The sequence below is a fragment of the Ictidomys tridecemlineatus genome, chromosome 9 (assembly GCF_052094955.1).
Source record: "Ictidomys tridecemlineatus isolate mIctTri1 chromosome 9, mIctTri1.hap1, whole genome shotgun sequence".
Lineage (NCBI taxonomy): Eukaryota > Metazoa > Chordata > Mammalia > Rodentia > Sciuridae > Ictidomys > Ictidomys tridecemlineatus.
Window position 1 is genome coordinate 112,358,199 of NC_135485.1, and position 17,786 is coordinate 112,375,984.

Sequence of the window (17,786 nt, forward strand, 5' to 3'; positions counted from 1 at the left end):
CTGCAGAATGCTAAGGGGACTGACTTTCTACCCTGTGAGTTGTTTAGAGACCCAGGGCTTTTGTAATTACCAGCCCCTAAGGCAAGATGGCATCTAGCAGTGTCTGCCCTAGCAGCTTGGGTTCTGGGGATTGGGAGAGGCCCCAAACGAGTTCCTTCTGTGGAACATAGCAATTGCTCTTAAGCCAGTCAGCTCTCCAAACTGGATTTAAAGCCTTTGAAAACCATGGAATTCTCCTGCAGTTAGAGCTGCTGGTCTGCTGCTGTGATCAGAGTTGCTGGCACCTTCTTGCTCATCTTTTCTTGACAGTCTGGAGTCTGTGTCCCAAGCCCCCTAACATGGACTGGGATTTGTTCATTTGTCTTGGTTGCCTTTCCAACTCTGCATGCCATTTAGGGATCCCTTCACTTCCTTGCTGATTCCCAGAGTTCTCCTTCAGTCACTTTCCTAGAAATACCGCTTTCCTCTGTTGCCCTGGTTTTTTTCCTCTGTGCAGTTGTGTGCGGGGCACCTTTATTCAGCCATCTCAGATCCAAATGTTTTTAGTATCATTCCTGGTTTCATAGTTTTGTCAGAATTGAAGCTAAAATTCATGATAATTGTTGATCTTGCTATTCTTCACAGCCAAGATTTAGGTAGACAGACAGACAGACAGAGATATAGATATATTACATGTTAAGCACTGCAAACTCCATAAATGTCATGGCAGTGACTGAATGTCTTTCCTATTTCAGTACTTAACATGGTACCAGGTGCTCATTAAATATTTGTTGAATTAAAGGGTTCAAAAGTTTTTTATAAAATTAGAAATTAAAATTTATGCTTTAATGTATGCTCTTTTGCTTTAAAAAAAAGAGCAGTGTGATTAGAAAGTAAAAGAAAGAAAGGAGGACTGATGTAAAGGATACTGCTCATGGCCTTCAATGCTTCTGTCTTTGCTAAATGGGCCATCAGACTCTAGAAGATGGTTGAGTAATGTCCTTGGCCTGCTCTTTCTAAAAACAATTGCTTCTGATACCCTTAATCCTCTGCCACTGTGATGTACTTGCCTACACTGAACTGGAAGTCCTTATTTCCTTGCTCCCACCGTATCCTTTACAGCCCTTTCCCTGGAATCTCTGGTTTTCAAACCATGGAGTTACCTTTCAGTTCTCCCTGTCCCCGTTAATTCCTTTGTACCAAGTTACCAAAGCACATTTAATCTCTCCTCCACTTCTGTTTCCCTCACAGTCTGTTTTATTGCCTTGCAGCAGAAGGCAGTAGTCCTCCCAAGGCCAGCTCTCTGTCTCACTATTCTCTGCTTGGTCGCCAGCAAAATCATCCTTAAACCCTGATTTTATGGTGTCTTTTCCCCTACTTAATGCTCCAGTGATCAGATTGTCACTCTTTGACTTGACACTCTTAAGTGTTGTCCTATTCTGTTTTATTGCCCCATCATTATTTGATCTAAGTTCCCCCACATTTTCATCTCTCTGAATTTCTTTATGCCTTCCTGTCTCTGTGGCTTAATTCATATTTTTCTTATTTGTTGTGGGACAGATCAAACTTTTGTTCCTGAATCCTTGTATTAGTCAGCCTTCTGTAACTGAGGCAAATATAAAGAGAAAAAGGGTTTTGCTGGTGTCGTGGTACATACCTGTAATTCCAGTGGCTTGGGAGGCTGAGGCAGAAGGATCACAAGTTCAAAGACAGCCTCAGCAACTTAGCAAGACGCTGTCTCAAAATAAAAAGTAAAAAAGGGCTGGAGTTGTGGCTCAGTGGTTCAGTGCCCCCACATTCAATACTTGGTATTAACAAAACAAAGAGAGAGAGTGAAAGGGTTTGGGGGCTCATGGTTTTAGAGTTTCTAGTCTAAGATCAAGCAACCCCGTGGCTTTGGGCCGCTGATGAAGTAGCACAACATGGCAGGAGAATGTAACAGGGTAAATGACACACCTCATCATGGGGTCCCATCATCCCTTTGGAGGTGATATCCCCTGTGACCTAAGAACCTCCCACTAAACCCCAGCCCCTAAAGGTCCATGACCTCCCAATACTGCCATCTGGTGACCAAACCTTGAACACAAAGGACATTAGGGCTCATTCAACATCCAAACTATGGCAATCTTTTTGAGACCTCTTGAAGGAAGGAAGGAAGGGAAAGGAAGAAAAGAGGGAGGGAAAGAAAGGAAGGCAGGAAGAAGTACAGAATTAGCAAATGAGGGAGACTTCTTTATCTATTTTGTGCTATTAAAACAGAATATCTGGGTTATTTATAATGGACAGAAACTCGGTAGCTCCAGTTTTGGAGGCTGCCAACTGACTAGAGCCTTTCTGCATCAACATCACAGGGCAGAAGGTGAAAGGGAGACAGACCTGATATCCTCACCAACTGACTGAAGAAAGGATCCTGTCTTAGACCACTTGATAGACCCATAGAGCCTTACATTTTAAATTTAGTGAATACTAAAGAAATACTTCTTATTAAATTATTACAAAAATAATCACATGTTTTTCAGGAGTTTCTAACTTGTCATTTAAAAAAATATTCATGAATACAAAGCTGCTGTGGGAATGCAAAGTACGTTTCAGTTATGTACTGGGTAACATGATATAAATTAAATTTCTTTGTATAATATGTTCTGTTCTCTTTATATGGCAGGGCCTTATTTTCAGAGGTCAGTTCTTATAACAATCATGCATGATCTTTTCGATGTGCAGTAGATTTGAAAACTTTTTTATCCTACGAAAGCATTTTTTATAAAACATGAAAATCTTCCCCTGGTTGGTAATTACAGTATTCCGAGAATCCTATGCTAAGATTTATTTATTTCTTTTTTTACTGTTCTTTCGATTTTGGACTTGTTTGCGAGAAACTCACTTATTTCCTGGGCCCGCTTTGCTGTTGCAGGACTCACCCAGGAAGGCCTTTTCAGAGTGAACGGGAACGTGAAGGTGGTGGACCGACTGCGGCAGCAGTTCGAGAGCGGAGCCCGCGTGGAGCTGCAGGAGTTGGGCGACGTGTGCGCGGCTGCCAGCTTGCTGAAGCTCTTCCTGCGCGAGCTGCCAGAGGGCGTCATCCCTTCTGCGCTGCACCCACGCTTCATCCAGCTCTTTAAGGGTTAGGACATTCTCTTAGGAGTTAAAACAACTCTATGTTTCAGTAAAAGCTATGCCTTTAAATATTTAAACTGCAAATATTAAAATAAGCTTTTGGATGTTTGTGGTCTTTCCATATGTCTACCTTGCTATTTGATGACCAAGCCCTCATCTCCTAGTGGACACAATTGTAAACTGATTATGAAATGCAATTATTAAGTGGAATTTCTGGACTATTAGCAAGTGAATACCTCAGTAACATAATATCAAAAAGCCCTGATGCTTTGGGGTCAAAGAAATTTTTTTTTTCTGACTAGTAACTGCCATAGAAGAAATGAGAATAAGATGTCAAAAATCTGTTTACAAAATATTAATGGCTTACATGGTAGCCTGCTAGTGACCTTGGATATTGGAAGCTCACTGATGTACTTGTTTTTTCACATAAGCAAAAGTGAGTTCTAAGAAAATTGCATTTGTTTGGTGGAGCAAAAAAGTGGGTTTTGATTGCACTGCAAAGTGATTCTTAAATAAAAGAACTACCCTAAGTATAACAATTATAGGCATAATCATTACCATATTTTCCCTCCTCTATACAATAAGAAAAATAATTGACCTTTGAAAAGCCATTTATTTCCTTAGTTTTGCCCCATTCGAGTGGAAAGGGGAAAATGTACTTGTGAGAGTGTTAGTTGCCAGATTAAGAAGGATACTACTTACATTCCTTTAAAGCAGTGGTATGACAGTTCAGGTGTAGCATACCAAAGGTTGGGATAAGTGAGAAGGCCAGGTAGCTGAATAAGAAGGTGCTAGAAACATTGCATCCCATGGAGGACCATTTCAAATAATAGGAGCTATGATTTTGAAGAGTGACCCCAAAGGGTCCGTATGTAAAGGTTTGGTTCTCCAGGGTAGTGGAATTGGGAGGTGCTGTGTGGACCCTTAAGAAGTGAGGCTAAACCAAGGGGAGGGAGGAGGAGAGAAAAGGCGGAAATAAAAACAAACAAATAGAAGATAATAGAATGTATATATATATATATATATATATATATATATATATATATATATATATATATATATATATGAATGAAGAAGCAAGACCTGCTTGGGAATATGTCCTTGAAAGGGACAGTAGGACTCTGCTCTCTTCCTCCAGCTTTCTCTGCTTCTTGGCTTAAAATAAGAGTGCTTGCTATGCTGTACTCGCCTTCTTTTTTTAAAAAAAAAAATATTTATTTATTTATTTTTTAGTCACAAAAGGTCACAATACCTTTATTTATTTATTTATTTATTATTTATTTATTTATATGTGGTGTTGAAGATCAGACCCAGTGCCTCACACATGCTACATGAGTGCTCTGCCACTGAGCCGCCACCCCAGCCCTATTTTGTATTTTATTTAGGGTTAGGGTCTCACTGAGTTGCTTAGTTTTGTATTTTATTTATAGAGTTAGGGTCTCACTGAGTTGCTTAGTGCCTCGATGTTGCTTAGGCTGGCTTTGTATCTGTGATCCTCCTGTCTCAGCCTCCTGAGTTGTTAGGATTACAGGCGTGCACCACCATACCTGGATATGATGCATTCTCTTGCCATGATGTGCTACTCTTGTCAAAGGCCCAAACCGATGGGGCCACCCTACTGTGGATTTGAACTCTAAAATTATGAGCCAGAATGAACATCCCTTTAATCCATAAGGAGCCTGTGTCAGATAGTTCATTATAGTGATGGAAAGCTGACTAATACCTTAGGTGAAAGTGACCATTGAGCCGTCCAGCCAGTCACTAGGGAGGGAGGCACATCTTAGTTCCCCAACCTTCTAGTGTTGGAAATGCTTCCTTGCCTGGCCCCTTCACACCACTCCACAGCTCCTGGCTTCCAGTGGTGACCTTTAGGTAGTCCTCTTGGAAGGTTACCCATGTCCTCTCCTTCAAAGTTCCATCTGGTCTTCCAGAAACACACGCACATTTTTGCCAAGTTCTTGAAATGGAGGTCAGTTTGGTCCTAGGGCAGAGCCCTGCCTCTTTGTGCTGCCCCCTAGGGCACCCCTGGTCAGCCAGCTTCTCTGCCTCAGCCTCCTTCAGTTATCCCAGATTCTTTCAGGAGTTTGACTCTTCACACTCCCCAGGTGGTATTCTGATACCCCTCACTTGGCTGGGGAAAAGAAGAAGGAACATTTTACCTAACTACTCTCCTTTTACATCACTATTCTCTAATCTTTAACTCCAGATTTAAAGTTTCAAATTTCTGCTTAAATATCCTTGAGGTAGATGATGGCCCATGGCTCACCAGATCTGTTTTTGGTCTCACCTTAACAAGTTCTATGTACCTGCTTAGAATAGGTAGGCCAATCACAATGTTTATTGTTAGCTTTGGGGACCTCAAACCAAGAGTGATTGCATCAGTTTCTAGGTCTCCAATAACAAAATACCACAGACTGGGTGACTTCAGCATCAGAAATTTATTTTCTCACAGTTCTGGAAGCTGGAAGTACAAGATCAAGATGCCTACAGGGTGGGTTTCTAGCAAGGTCTCTCTCCTTGGCTTTCAGTGGGCGGCGGTAGCTGCCGCAACTACCACCTCCCCCTCCTCCTTCTTCTTTGATATTCTTTTAAATTTTTTTTTAATTTATTTGTTCTAATTAGGTGTATATGACAGAAGAATGCATTTCAATTCATTGTACACAAATGGAGCACAACTTTTCATTTCTCTGGTTGAACATGATGTAGAGTTCCACCATATGTGTAGTCATACATGTACCTAGGATAATGATGTCCATCTCATTCCACCGTTTTTCCTGCCAGTGGGCCACCTTCACACTATAGCTTCACATGCCTTTCCTCTATGTGCTCGGTTTCCTGATGTTTCTTCTTCTTAAAAGGATATCTGTCAGTCTTACTACATCAGGGGCTTACTCTGATGACTTCATTTAACCTTAATTGCCTGTTTTAAAATTCCCAATCATAGTCTCATTCTGGAGTATTGAAGACCTTTAACATGAATTTGGGTAACACAGTTCAGTCCATAACAATAACACAACAGGAAAGATCCCATTTTTTAAATTATTTTGTTTATAATCTTAGACACTTCTTGTTTTAAAAAATGACTATTTTTCTAAAAATGGCATGATACAATCATATATGAAATTATTAAATACTATTGTATCCTATTGAAAATAGTGATAAAATATTAAAGTAAAAGTTATGGAACAATTTGTTCTGGTTTTCTACAGTGCTTTTAAATTTTCTCAGCAAGTGGTATTTGTTAAGTAACATATGTTTACAACTTGTTAATTGGAAACTGAACACTTTCATGTTTATACATATGAGCATTACAAGGAAGTAACCATTGCTCCTGTTTAGAGACTTAAAATCATTCTTACAAGGGCTTTTTTTATCCAGGTCACAGGGACAAGAAGTTTTAAGACCAAGTTTTGAAAATCATTTTTAAGCAATTGATACAAAATGTTTAGTAATCAGATATCTTTAGTATTCTTAATATTATTCTGTAGTATTCTGTATTACTCTATATTCAAAAATCACATGAATTTCAAAAGCATTTATTACATTTCCTAGAATAGTTTTCATCTGACAAGCATACATTGCTTTAGTATTTTGGATATAATTTATAGTTATAATTTTTTTATAATGTAGATCTTCTCTGTAAGTTTCCTTCTTCTTAATTATATGGTTCCTAGGTGTCCAAACTGTAGTTTGTGTAGCCAGGTGCAGTGGCACACCTGTAATACGAGTGACTCTGGAGGCTCAAGCAGGAAGATCATAGGTGTGAGGTCAGTGTTGGCAACTTATTGAAACCCTGTCTCAACAATAAAAAGGCTGGGGATGGAGCGCAGTGGTTAGAGTGCCCCAGAATTCAAACCCTGGCACTGTTAAAAAAATAAATGTTGATTATGTATATAAAAGCAAGTATAGGGATGAGATGAACTTTCTTTCCTTTGAAGGAAGAAAACCATTTTAATTATAATCTCACACACAGGAGTCCCACAAAATACAAGACTCAAAGAAGAGCTAGATGATTGAAGGTTTTACTAGCATCTTGAGCTACAGAAAGGAACAGAGGCTGGGGTCGGGAATGGTTCTGGGTTGGGGACGTGACCCAGTTATAGGAGAATGAGAAGAGGAAGAATATAGTGAATAAAGGTTGTCTTTTTATGCAGTCTCTGGTGATATAAGTTATGTGGGAAGGTAGAGGGTCTTCTGTAAATTTCTTCTGATGGTGGGAGGACCTGTCTTTAGATACAGGAACTTGAGAGAGGGCAGCTGCTGCATTTTGTTGTGCCCCCAGTGCTCTGGGTTTGCAGTAATCAGCCCTGCCAGAGCAACGTATTTCAAACGGATATTTCCTGAACTCCTTCACCATTAGGGTCACCTTACAAACAAGACTAGTTTGTATCGTCACCTTTAGGGCATGTGAGGTCCTTCCTACACAAGGAACAAATTTTGAATGAGGCAGAGACATTACATTTTTGCTTTATCAATATTATTCTTTCCTTCCCTGAAAATCTGAGACATTCAATAAAGAATACTAATAATGCAATCTACTAAGTAGAGGGAATAAAGCATGCCTCAGATGTCAGACAGCATAGGCCTTATAAAATAAACTCCCCTCTATAATAATTCCAGTAAAAAATAGATTTAAAAAATAAATAAATAAAAAGAGTTGCTGTGCTCCTGCTGGTTTATCCTGATTGAGGTACTCTTACAGTGGAGGGTAAATACTGCAGCAAGGTATACCTCATTCCCAACAGTAAATTGCCTGCTCTTTTGTTTTTTGTGATGTTCAGATTGAACCCAGGGCTTCACCCATGGTAGGCAAGTACGCTATCCCATAGAGGCACCCCCCGTTTCTTGCCTACTGTTTTTAATGCCTACTAAAAGCATATGTTACACTTGGCGGTTATAGTATTCTCATTTCCCCTTTTCACTTTTTTTTGTTTGTTTTTTTTTTTTTTGGATATGGCGTCTTACTGTGTTGTGCAGACTGGGTTCAAGCTAATGATCTTACGTGATCTTCCTGCCTCAGCATCTCCAACTGCTTGCACTACAGGCTTGCACCATCTCCATTTTCCTACTAAAATAAAATTGCTTTGACATAATTCCCTAAAGGAGGACTACCTCACTTTTATAATTCAGACCTCATAATAATAGATTGAGTAGTTTTCATGATACTCTGCCACAACTCAATGCCCTTTTCTATTTTCTTTTTGAAGTGTTGTTATGGCCTTTGAATTGTATCCTGTGTAAAGAGGATATAAGAATGAGCAATATCATGCTAGAATGTGTCCAGCCCATTTCAGATCAAACTCCTCTCTTCCATGCTTTGTAAGATGGAATTCTGGAGCCCAAAATAAGTGTGTTTTTTTTCAGACATTTAAGCCAAACCCAACCTGTGAACTGACAATAGTTTGGATGTTGCCTGTGAAGGTAACTACTGTTCACCATCTTGTAGATCACCTTCAGTCCTCTGTGTGGGGTAAAACTATTTGGGTTCATTTGTTTTTATTACAGATAAACAGATTTGGACTTGCCTGGTATCTGAAGCTTTGAGATCATATCGTGTTTTAAATTAGCAAATCAATATACCTGCATGCCGGGACTTCTAATAGACTTTTGTCTATGGTTGACTTCTACCAGAGTGTGTATTTCTGTCAGGGGCCTGGTATGGACAATTCACATTTAAGAGACTCTAAAGGACCTTCAGGGATGATCGTCTCCTTTTGTCATGTAAGCTTATCTCTCGTGGCAACAACTCACCTTCTTAAATTGAAGTTTGCCGTGTAATGATCTCAGTGGCATATTCCATGACTTTTGATCTTTTATCTTTGTTTTAGCAAGTCAGCAGTATATGAACTTTTTTATGTTTTATCATGTCAGGTGTGTCTTGGAAATAGGTATGAATTGTAAGCAATAAAAACATTGTAGGGTAGGATTCATTTAATTTAGGATTAACTGGAAATCCTTTATTCGAATGCTCCCTATTGAAAATCTTCTGTAATTGTTCCAGATCAACCTAGTGCCAGCGTATGAGAACCAGCTCCAAGATGCCATGAGACCTAAGAAAAGAGGCCAAACGGAATAGAGTTCACTTGGTTGGGCACTTATTGACAGAAGTATCTTCCTTGGCAGCAGCAAGACTAAGTGGGTCCTTTATGCTGGGCATGGTGGCACATGCCTATAGTTCCAGTGGCTCAAAAGACTGAGGCAAGAGAATCACAAGTTCAAAGATGACTTCAGTAACTCAGCGAGACCCTGCCTCTAATAAAATACAAAAAAAGGGCTGGGGAATGTGGTTCAGTGGTTAAGCACCCCTACATTCAATCCCCGGTAGCAAAAAAAAAAAAAAAAAAAAAACGATTAAGTGGGTCTTTTCTTTCTACAGTTGACTTTTGGCAGAACCTTTTGTTTCTGTCAGGGATCTTGGACAACTCATTTAAGTGAGACTCTGAAGGATCTTGAGAGTCAGCCTCGTTCCTGACACCAGGGTCAGGTTGTAAAGCTTCCCATACCATTCTAATGCTTTTGTCTGTTTATAATTTCCTGGGAAACTATGCAGCAAAAACTGACCAGGATCTAGCAGTAGTTAAGATGGCTGCAGCCATGTCGAGCTGAACCTCTGCAAATATAAAGGAAAATATTTCTATCTCATAAATGGATAGGCATGGTTGTTTGATGACTGGAATCAAATCAGTCTATTGATATTGTTTTTGTTAACTTCTACCTAGACACTGGAGGATACAAATAAAAGATTAAAGATTCAAGATCCTCATTTTAAGGGGTGTGCAGTTTGAGGAAGTAGATATGTTCTACAGTACCTCAAGTGAATGATAAGAACATAGAGTCATTAGTAACTAAGAAGGGGAGAATAATATGATCCTGGATTATGGTGGTCAGGGAATACTTTGTGGAAAAAGTAGAAGTGGGGTACATGAACTTAACTTGAGGAAAGGGCATGAGCAAAAACATTGTAAGACAGAATTTTCTCCTAGGATCAGTTACTCATGGCAGTGGAAGATTAACAAAAGATAGGATTGAAAAGGCAGGCTGAGACCAAAAGATATAAAGTCTTGAATATTAGGTGAAGGCACTACTGTTTATCTATAAATAGCAAATTATTTGAAGAAACAAGTCATATCATTGAATATTTTAGTGCTGGTTGAATGGAGAGGTGCTAGGTACACGGGGAGCAAATAGAAAACCAGTAGAAATATCTATGTGGTGGTCCTAAGGACCTGATTCACTTAAATGGTTGGCAGTGAGATTTTTAAAAAATTGTAAAAATATATATGACATAACATTTAGTGTGTGTGTGTGTGTGTGTGTGTGTTTCTGAGGATCAAACCAAGGTCCTTGGGCATGCCAGGCAAGTGCCCTATCACTAAGCTACATTCCCCATTTTAACCATTTTTAATGTGTGATTCAGTAGCTTTAAGAACATTTGCAGTGTTGTACATCCATTACACAAAATTTTCCTCATCATCTCAAATAGAAACTGGGAATGAGATATTAGAAGAAGGTTGCCAGAGATGAACAGAATATGGTGGCTGAGAAATAGATAATGAGGGTAAGAAAGGAGTCAAAAGATAACCCTAAGGTTTTGAGCTTAATTGACTTGAAAAGTAGTAAGGAAAGTGGTGTCCCTCTTCTAGGGACGGTGCATGGAACCAGGAGGTCCCTCGTGGCAAAGGACTGTGTGTCCGACTTGGGCATGGATACCAATAAATCAGAAGGTGCTTTTGAGGCAGTGTTTTAGTTGCACCAGGGAGAGCTCCCAGCAAACTTGTGCTTTGGCGAGATCTGAGGCAAATGGTGTTCTTTTGTCTGCAGTGATTGACATCTTTTCCATCGTACCTAGACTAGAGAGCCCTTAGAAGGAGTTTAAAATTCGATAGCCTGTCCAACCCGGTATTTTGTCTTGCCGGGAAGAAACATTCTACAACTTTCTAGGAACCTCCTGAGGTTGACTAATGCACCTTCCTACTTCCAGACGAATTGAAAGAAGGAAAATACAATTGCTCCCTTATAAAAGTACTGGAAGTCAAGAGGGAAATTTACTGGGGGTCGCTGATGAGAAGCTCACTTTAAATAGATGAGTACAATGAAGGTCAATGCTTAGGAGGAGGATCCATTGCGAGACATAGTTATCCACATTTCTAATGCCGTCTTCTTTAGGAACACTTCTGTCCCCCCCTCGTGCTCGGCTCCCACGACCTGCCCTTGATTTTTTGGCTATGTATGAGAAGACAATCATTTAATATGATTCTCTTCCATTTTTTTCACTTTCAAACTTGAAATTGGCCTCTTTACCTTTTTTCTATTCTAACTTCTTTCCACGAAACAGTACAGAGTAATTAGCCCTTAGCTGCTCAGTGATTCGGAAAGAGGAAGGAAAAGGAAAAATGAGTTTCCATTTGGAGTTAAGATGAAGTTTCCAAAATTTTTTGTCCAAATTAATTGAACTTCTGATTGTTGGTTGAGCTAGTGAATAATACAAGTTGGACTAAATTTTTCATAAATTCTTTGGGAATATTTTTGGATTTACTACCAACTATCAGTAATTTCGTTATATTCTATATAATTCTAATGAAAATTTAAACCTGCAAATATATGTTGCATGTTATGTATAGCAAAGGAATCTTGTTTTATATTGAATTGATAAATTGCTCATCAGTTGTCCAGTTGGGGTGAAGGCATTAGATTTGACACTTTATTGCTCACGTAATAAAATGAGGACACTGTCCTGCCAGTAAGTTTACAGTTTTGTTATGAAATACAACATATACACAAGATATACAGAATAAAGTGAAATTAAAAGAGAGAGAAAAAAATAATCATTCCTAAGTCAGGTGATCAGAGGGATTAAGGAAGAGAAGTTAGTGTTTGAGTGGTGCCTGCAGATGGTATGCTCTTCAGGTAGCAAGGACTGTGTGAGGAAGGACAATCACAGGCATATGATTAGAACAGTGAGTGTAGTGTGCATGTGTGTTAGGAGGTGTATGTAATTGAATTTGATAAGCTTCCAGTAAAATTATTAATCAAATCCTAACATGGTATATTCCTAAGTTATTTTATTACCCTAAATAAAATTTATCATCTTCAATGAACATATTGTTCTTTATTTAAGATACATTCAGCCAGGCATCTTGACACATGTGCCTGTAGTCACAGCTACTTGGGAGACTGAGGCAAGAGGATCATTTGAGCCCACTAGTTTGAGACCAGCCTGGACAACATAGTGAGACCTTGTCTCAAAATCACAAACAACCAACCCAAAACAACAACAGCAAAAAAAAAAAAAAAAAAATGCACATAAAATTAGCAAATAAATGCATATGTCTTTTTATAAACAAAAATAAAATAAAATAGGAAGACATAAAGAACACCAGAAGACCATTACCCTACCCTTTGGCAGACCTCTCTGTCTTTTCCAGAGAAAATTAGTTTTATTTATTTATTTAAAAAATTTATTTATTGGTATGTGGTGCTGAGGATCGAACCCAGTGCCTCACATATGCCAGGCAAGTGCTCTGCCACTGAGTCATGACCCCAGCCCAAAAATTAGTTTTAAATGGGTTAGCTATCGCTTTTGGTAGTTGCTTTCATTTAATAATGTGACTTTATTTCATAGCTTTTGCTTATGAAATATATGGAATTAGTGATTAAATTTGTCATTTATTTCAAACAATTTCATCCAATATTGTTATGACATAGTTTTGGTCACATTCATAATTAATGTTCAACTTGCCATGGCTATGCAAGAATGTGTTCATGTATGAGATAATAAGATGTATTTTGTGGTGTTCATGTTTGTCTTTTTTTTTTAATTCCCATAGTTTTCTATAAACCTATCTGCAGGTTTTTTTCAAGCTGCTCCACCAGGTCCACCATTAACTTTTGCTATTCAAAAATTTCACATAATGTATGAATTCTTTATTTTTGGAGAGATTCTTCATGGGGACTGTGTGGCCAGTGTCATCTTGAGCTTTCCCTCACCAGTCTCCTTTCTTGAACCTGCTATTTCCTGGAGTCTTTTTATTTATTTATTTTCCTTCAATCCATTCTGCTGACCACCAAATGAATTCTTCAATTTGGAAAATATTATCTTTTGCTGAAAATTTTTCTTGTATCATCTTTCCTATATTATAGTTCCTTTAAATGTCTTATATCTGTCTTCTAATTCAGCTGTTTTATGAAACTTCCTCAAATATATTTTCAAGGTTCTTTTTTTTAAAAAAATTACCTTTCATGTTTTTAATATCCAGAACATTCTTATTTTCTATTGCTTTTTCAAAGCAGTCTGTTCTTGGTTTATAGCATTCTAGTTTTATTTTTCTGAGGATAATAACAAGGATTTCTTGTTATTTCTGTTGTTTCTCTTTTTCCTGTCTTTTAATTTTTTTCTAGGTTTTCCTTTTGTCTGCCTTTAACTAAAATGTACAGTGATTCTTAACTGTCTAAATTTAAGAATAACATTTTGTCAGTAGAGACTGGGGTTTGTCTACTGGCTTGCCTCACTTTAGATTTGGAGAATAGAGCCAGGAATCTAGCTGCTTCATTGGGTACCCCCACGTGTCAGTATGTGAACATATTTTTTATTTAACACATAAGTTACTCCAGAGCAGGAGTGGGAGGAGAGTGTGTTCTGTGCTTGCTGATGGGTTTACTATTTCTTAGCTGACATTCACTGATGCTCACATTTTTATCTGTGTCCTTACTTATCTTAACTGTCCAAAGATCCTTTGTCATTTCCGGAGACTGAGCCTCAGCCCTCATTCCTGAGAGCATGGTTGCTGGTGCAGGGGGTGTTGGAGGGGTCTCTGAGCCTGGCAGTTTGTTTTCAGTTCCTGGTGTACACTTTCAACTTTCCTATGTCTCTGAAATCATCTATTTCACATTTTCTGTTTTGTGTTTCTATCCTTGGGTGCTTGTACTTTTAAAATATTGTAGTATCATTTTAATGGAGTCTTGGGAAGATTAGATAAATGCATATGATCAAGCCACCTCTTTAAGTGAAAAATGTCCCTTGCTTTTTATACTTCCCATGCCTGATTTTTTTAAATTTTTGTAAATATTTTTTAGTTGTACACGTACACAATACATTTAATTAATTACTTAATTAATTATTTTTTAAATGTGATGCTGAGGATTGAACCCAGTGCCTCACACTTGCAAGGCAAATGCTGTACCAACTGAGCTACAACCCCAGCCCCCCATGTCTGATTTTAAATGGAATAGAATTTTATAATAGCAGCTGTGCAAACAATATGTGAGAGTTAAATACCTGTGAATTTTAGCTTATGAGCATTCAATATAGAATTTAGACAGCAACTGTTTTACTTAAATCACCTTAATAATAGGGCCATTTTAATCAGTACAATAGCCAATTGTAAAGAAGGAGAGTTTAATGAGCTGGTGTACACCACTGGAGACTTGAGTTCTATTTTTCCCGAAACTCACTTGGAGATAACTTGGAGTTAAGCTTATCTTTTATCTAGGCCACCAGAATGCCATATATATGGTTTGAAACCTCAAACTGAGTGGTTTTACCTTGTAAATTTTAAATTACTATGCAGATATTATTATATACTAGTGATCGTCATTCCTTAGAAAGTGAGCTTCCTGGGAAGCATATATTTACTTTTCTAGGCATTCCTTCTTACTGAGAAGCATCTTTTCTTTTGAAATTATTCAGTCCTCACAAAATTTTATTTCTATGAAAAACAGAATGATTATATTAAACTCCAGTTTTAGCCCTTTGGGCTTTCATTATGCACCGTTTAGGTTTTTTCTAGATAAAGACCTAAACCCAGGCCAGAAGCAAAGGGTTGGTGTGTACGTATCTGCCAAGGTGCCAAGTCAGAAATGTAGGGCCAGGACAACCAGCTGGTCTGCTTCCATCTAGGTCCATGTGACAGGAAAACATCTTATTTGTATTTATAACTTCCCATGACCTTTAAAATTATAGGTCCTGATAACAGGATATTTTCTTTGCAGAGTACACGTATCCATATATTTTTCATGTAATGACCTTTGACTCTGTGAGATAGTATTAAGTAGGAGGTGAAGCTATGCAAGTTTGGGAAAGAGAAACTGGCTGAGCAAAGTCATTCCGTGTAAGAACAACTGGCCTGAAATGCCTGTGTGTGTGCCTACGTGCGTAGGTACATGTATTGGAATCTCTCTGCTGATATTTTTTTATGCTTTTCTTTTTATCTGTGAAGACTTACTCCTTTAAAAGTTATTTTATTGTCATTTTATTGGGGCATTAGGAGGAAAAGTAGATGCTCTCATCTTTAACTGAGGCAATCTATCATTTTTAAGTGAAAGATCTTCTCTGATTTTCTTTTTCCCAAGCTTGATTTTAAAGCAAACAGAACTTCTGTTTATCAGTTTTATTAAGATGTAAATTACCCAACATAAAATTGACTGTGTTGTAAAGTGTACAATTCAGTGGCTGTTAGTATATTCACAAAGTGTAACCATCACCACTATCTAATTTAGAACATTCTAATGATTCCCCAAAGAAACTCATATGCCCATTAGCAGTTACTCCCCATTTCTTCCTCTTCCCACCACCCCACTTCTAGGCAGATGCTCACATTCTTTCCGCCCGTATGGATTTTCCTATTAAGGACATTTCATTTAAATAGAATCACATAATATGTGGTCTTTCGTGACTGATTCCTTGACCTAGCATAATGTTTCAAGGTTCATCCATGTTGTATCTTGTATCAGTAGTTCATTCATTTTTATGGCTGGCTAATTTTCTGTTGTGTATCACATTCATTCATTATCTATTCATCTATTGGTAGATATTTGGTTGTTTCCACATCATGGCTCTGGTGAATAATGTGGTTACAAACAAGATTTTTATTAATGCATATTAATTATGCAGAATAATGAGTTTCATTGTGGCATATTTATGAATATATGCATACACACACACACACATAACATACTTTGATCATATCCAACCCCATTGCCATCCCTTACCTTCCTCTTTCCTCCCTCTGATCCCCTTCCTCTTCTCTAATAGTCTCCCTTCTATTTTCATATCATCTTTTTCCCTTTCAGATTTCACAGATGAGAAAAAACATGAAGTAGTTGTCTTTCTATGTCTGTCTTATTTTCTTATTTCACTTAATATGATGATCTCCAGTTCCATCCATTTTCCTACAAATGACATGGTTTTGTTCTGCTTTATAGCTGAATAAAACTCCATTATGTGTGTGTGTGTTTGTGTGTGTGTGTGTGTAACATCCACATATATATATCTCACGTTTCCTTTATCCATTCATCTATTGACAGATACCAAGGCTAATTTGATAACTTGGCTATTATTCATTGTACTGTGATAAACATGGGTATGCAGGTATCTCTGTAGTGTGCTGACTTGAATTCTTTTCGATTAAATACCAAAGAGTGATATAGCTGAATCATAAAATTTATATTTTTAATTTTTTGAGGGGCCTTCATACTTATTTTCATACTGGCTGTACTAAATTACATTCCCACCATAAATGTGCAAGGGTTCCTTTTCAAACCCTGCCTCCTCATCAGCATTTATTGTTTTTTGTATTCTTGATAATTGCCATTCTGGATAAAGTATAATCTCAGTGGAGCCTTGACTTGCATTCCCCTGATAGCTAATAAATTTTGAGCATTTTTGCTTATACTTATTGGCCATTTGTACTTCTTTTGATAGTGTCTATTCAGTTCATTTGTCCACTTACTGGTTGGGTTATTTTCTGAATTTTTTTCCTTAGTGTTACTTTTCTGAGTTCTTTATTGTTCTGGATAATAGTCCTTTGTCTGAGAAGCAGATGGCAAAGATTTTGTCCTGTTCTGTAGGCTGATTCTCCACTCTATTTTGATTTCTTCTGATGGTTTTGCCATGCAGCAGCTTTTAATTTGGTGCAATCTCATTTATCAATTCTTGCTGTCATTTCCTGGGCCGTTGGAATTCTACTCAAGGAGCCATTGCTTGTGTCTATGTGTTGAATATTTCCTCTATGTTTTTTTCTAGCAGTTTCAAACTTCAGGTCTTATATTTGGGTCTTTGATCTGTTTTGAATTTATTTGTGTACAGAGTGAGAAATAGGGATCTAGTTTTACTCCATATATGGATAGCCAGTTTTTCAAGCACTATTTGTTAAAGAGACTGCCTTTTCTCCCGTGTATGTTTTTGGTACTTTTATCCAGACTCTGTGTCTTCGGTTCCATTGGTCTGCATGTCTGTTCTCATGCCAGCACCATGCCATTTTTGTTACTATGGCTCTGTAGTATATTTTGAAGTATTATGATGCCCCCAGCATTTGCTCTTTTTGCTCAGGACTGCCATGGACAAGTTTTTGTAAGTCCATGTGTTTTCATTTCTCTTGGGTGTCTACCTCATTAGTTTCGATATCATATGGTAACTTTCTTGATATATTTAACATTTTGAATAACTGTTTTCTTAAGTAGCTATGCAATTTAACATTCCCATCAGTAATGAATGATTAAGTTCTCCACACCTGTTATTTCTGTCTTTTTATATTATAGCTATTCTCATAGTAAAAGTAATAGAATTTTTCTTAATAGCAGGAAAGATTAAGAGCTTGAAGAGAATAAAGAGAGAGGACCCAGCAGCTCCAAGGCCACAAAGATAATAACTATTGGGAATTTAAGAATGAATCGTTGTAAACTGGGTGAAATTCTCA

The 17,786-nt window shown here is 37.8% G+C and overlaps 1 protein-coding gene across 6 annotated transcripts in view; it reads left to right on the forward strand.

The window, feature by feature from the left end:
- Fam13a (family with sequence similarity 13 member A) overlaps positions 1-17,786 on the forward strand; it is a 328,573-nt gene that overhangs the window by 64,252 nt on the left and 246,535 nt on the right. For all 6 annotated transcript variants that reach the window (XM_040293090.2, XM_078021926.1, XM_078021923.1 and 3 more), the window contains one exon: positions 2,891-3,100. In XM_040293090.2, coding sequence (XP_040149024.2) covers positions 2,891-3,100 — 210 coding nt within the window. The remainder of the gene's footprint in view (positions 1-2,890; positions 3,101-17,786) is intronic.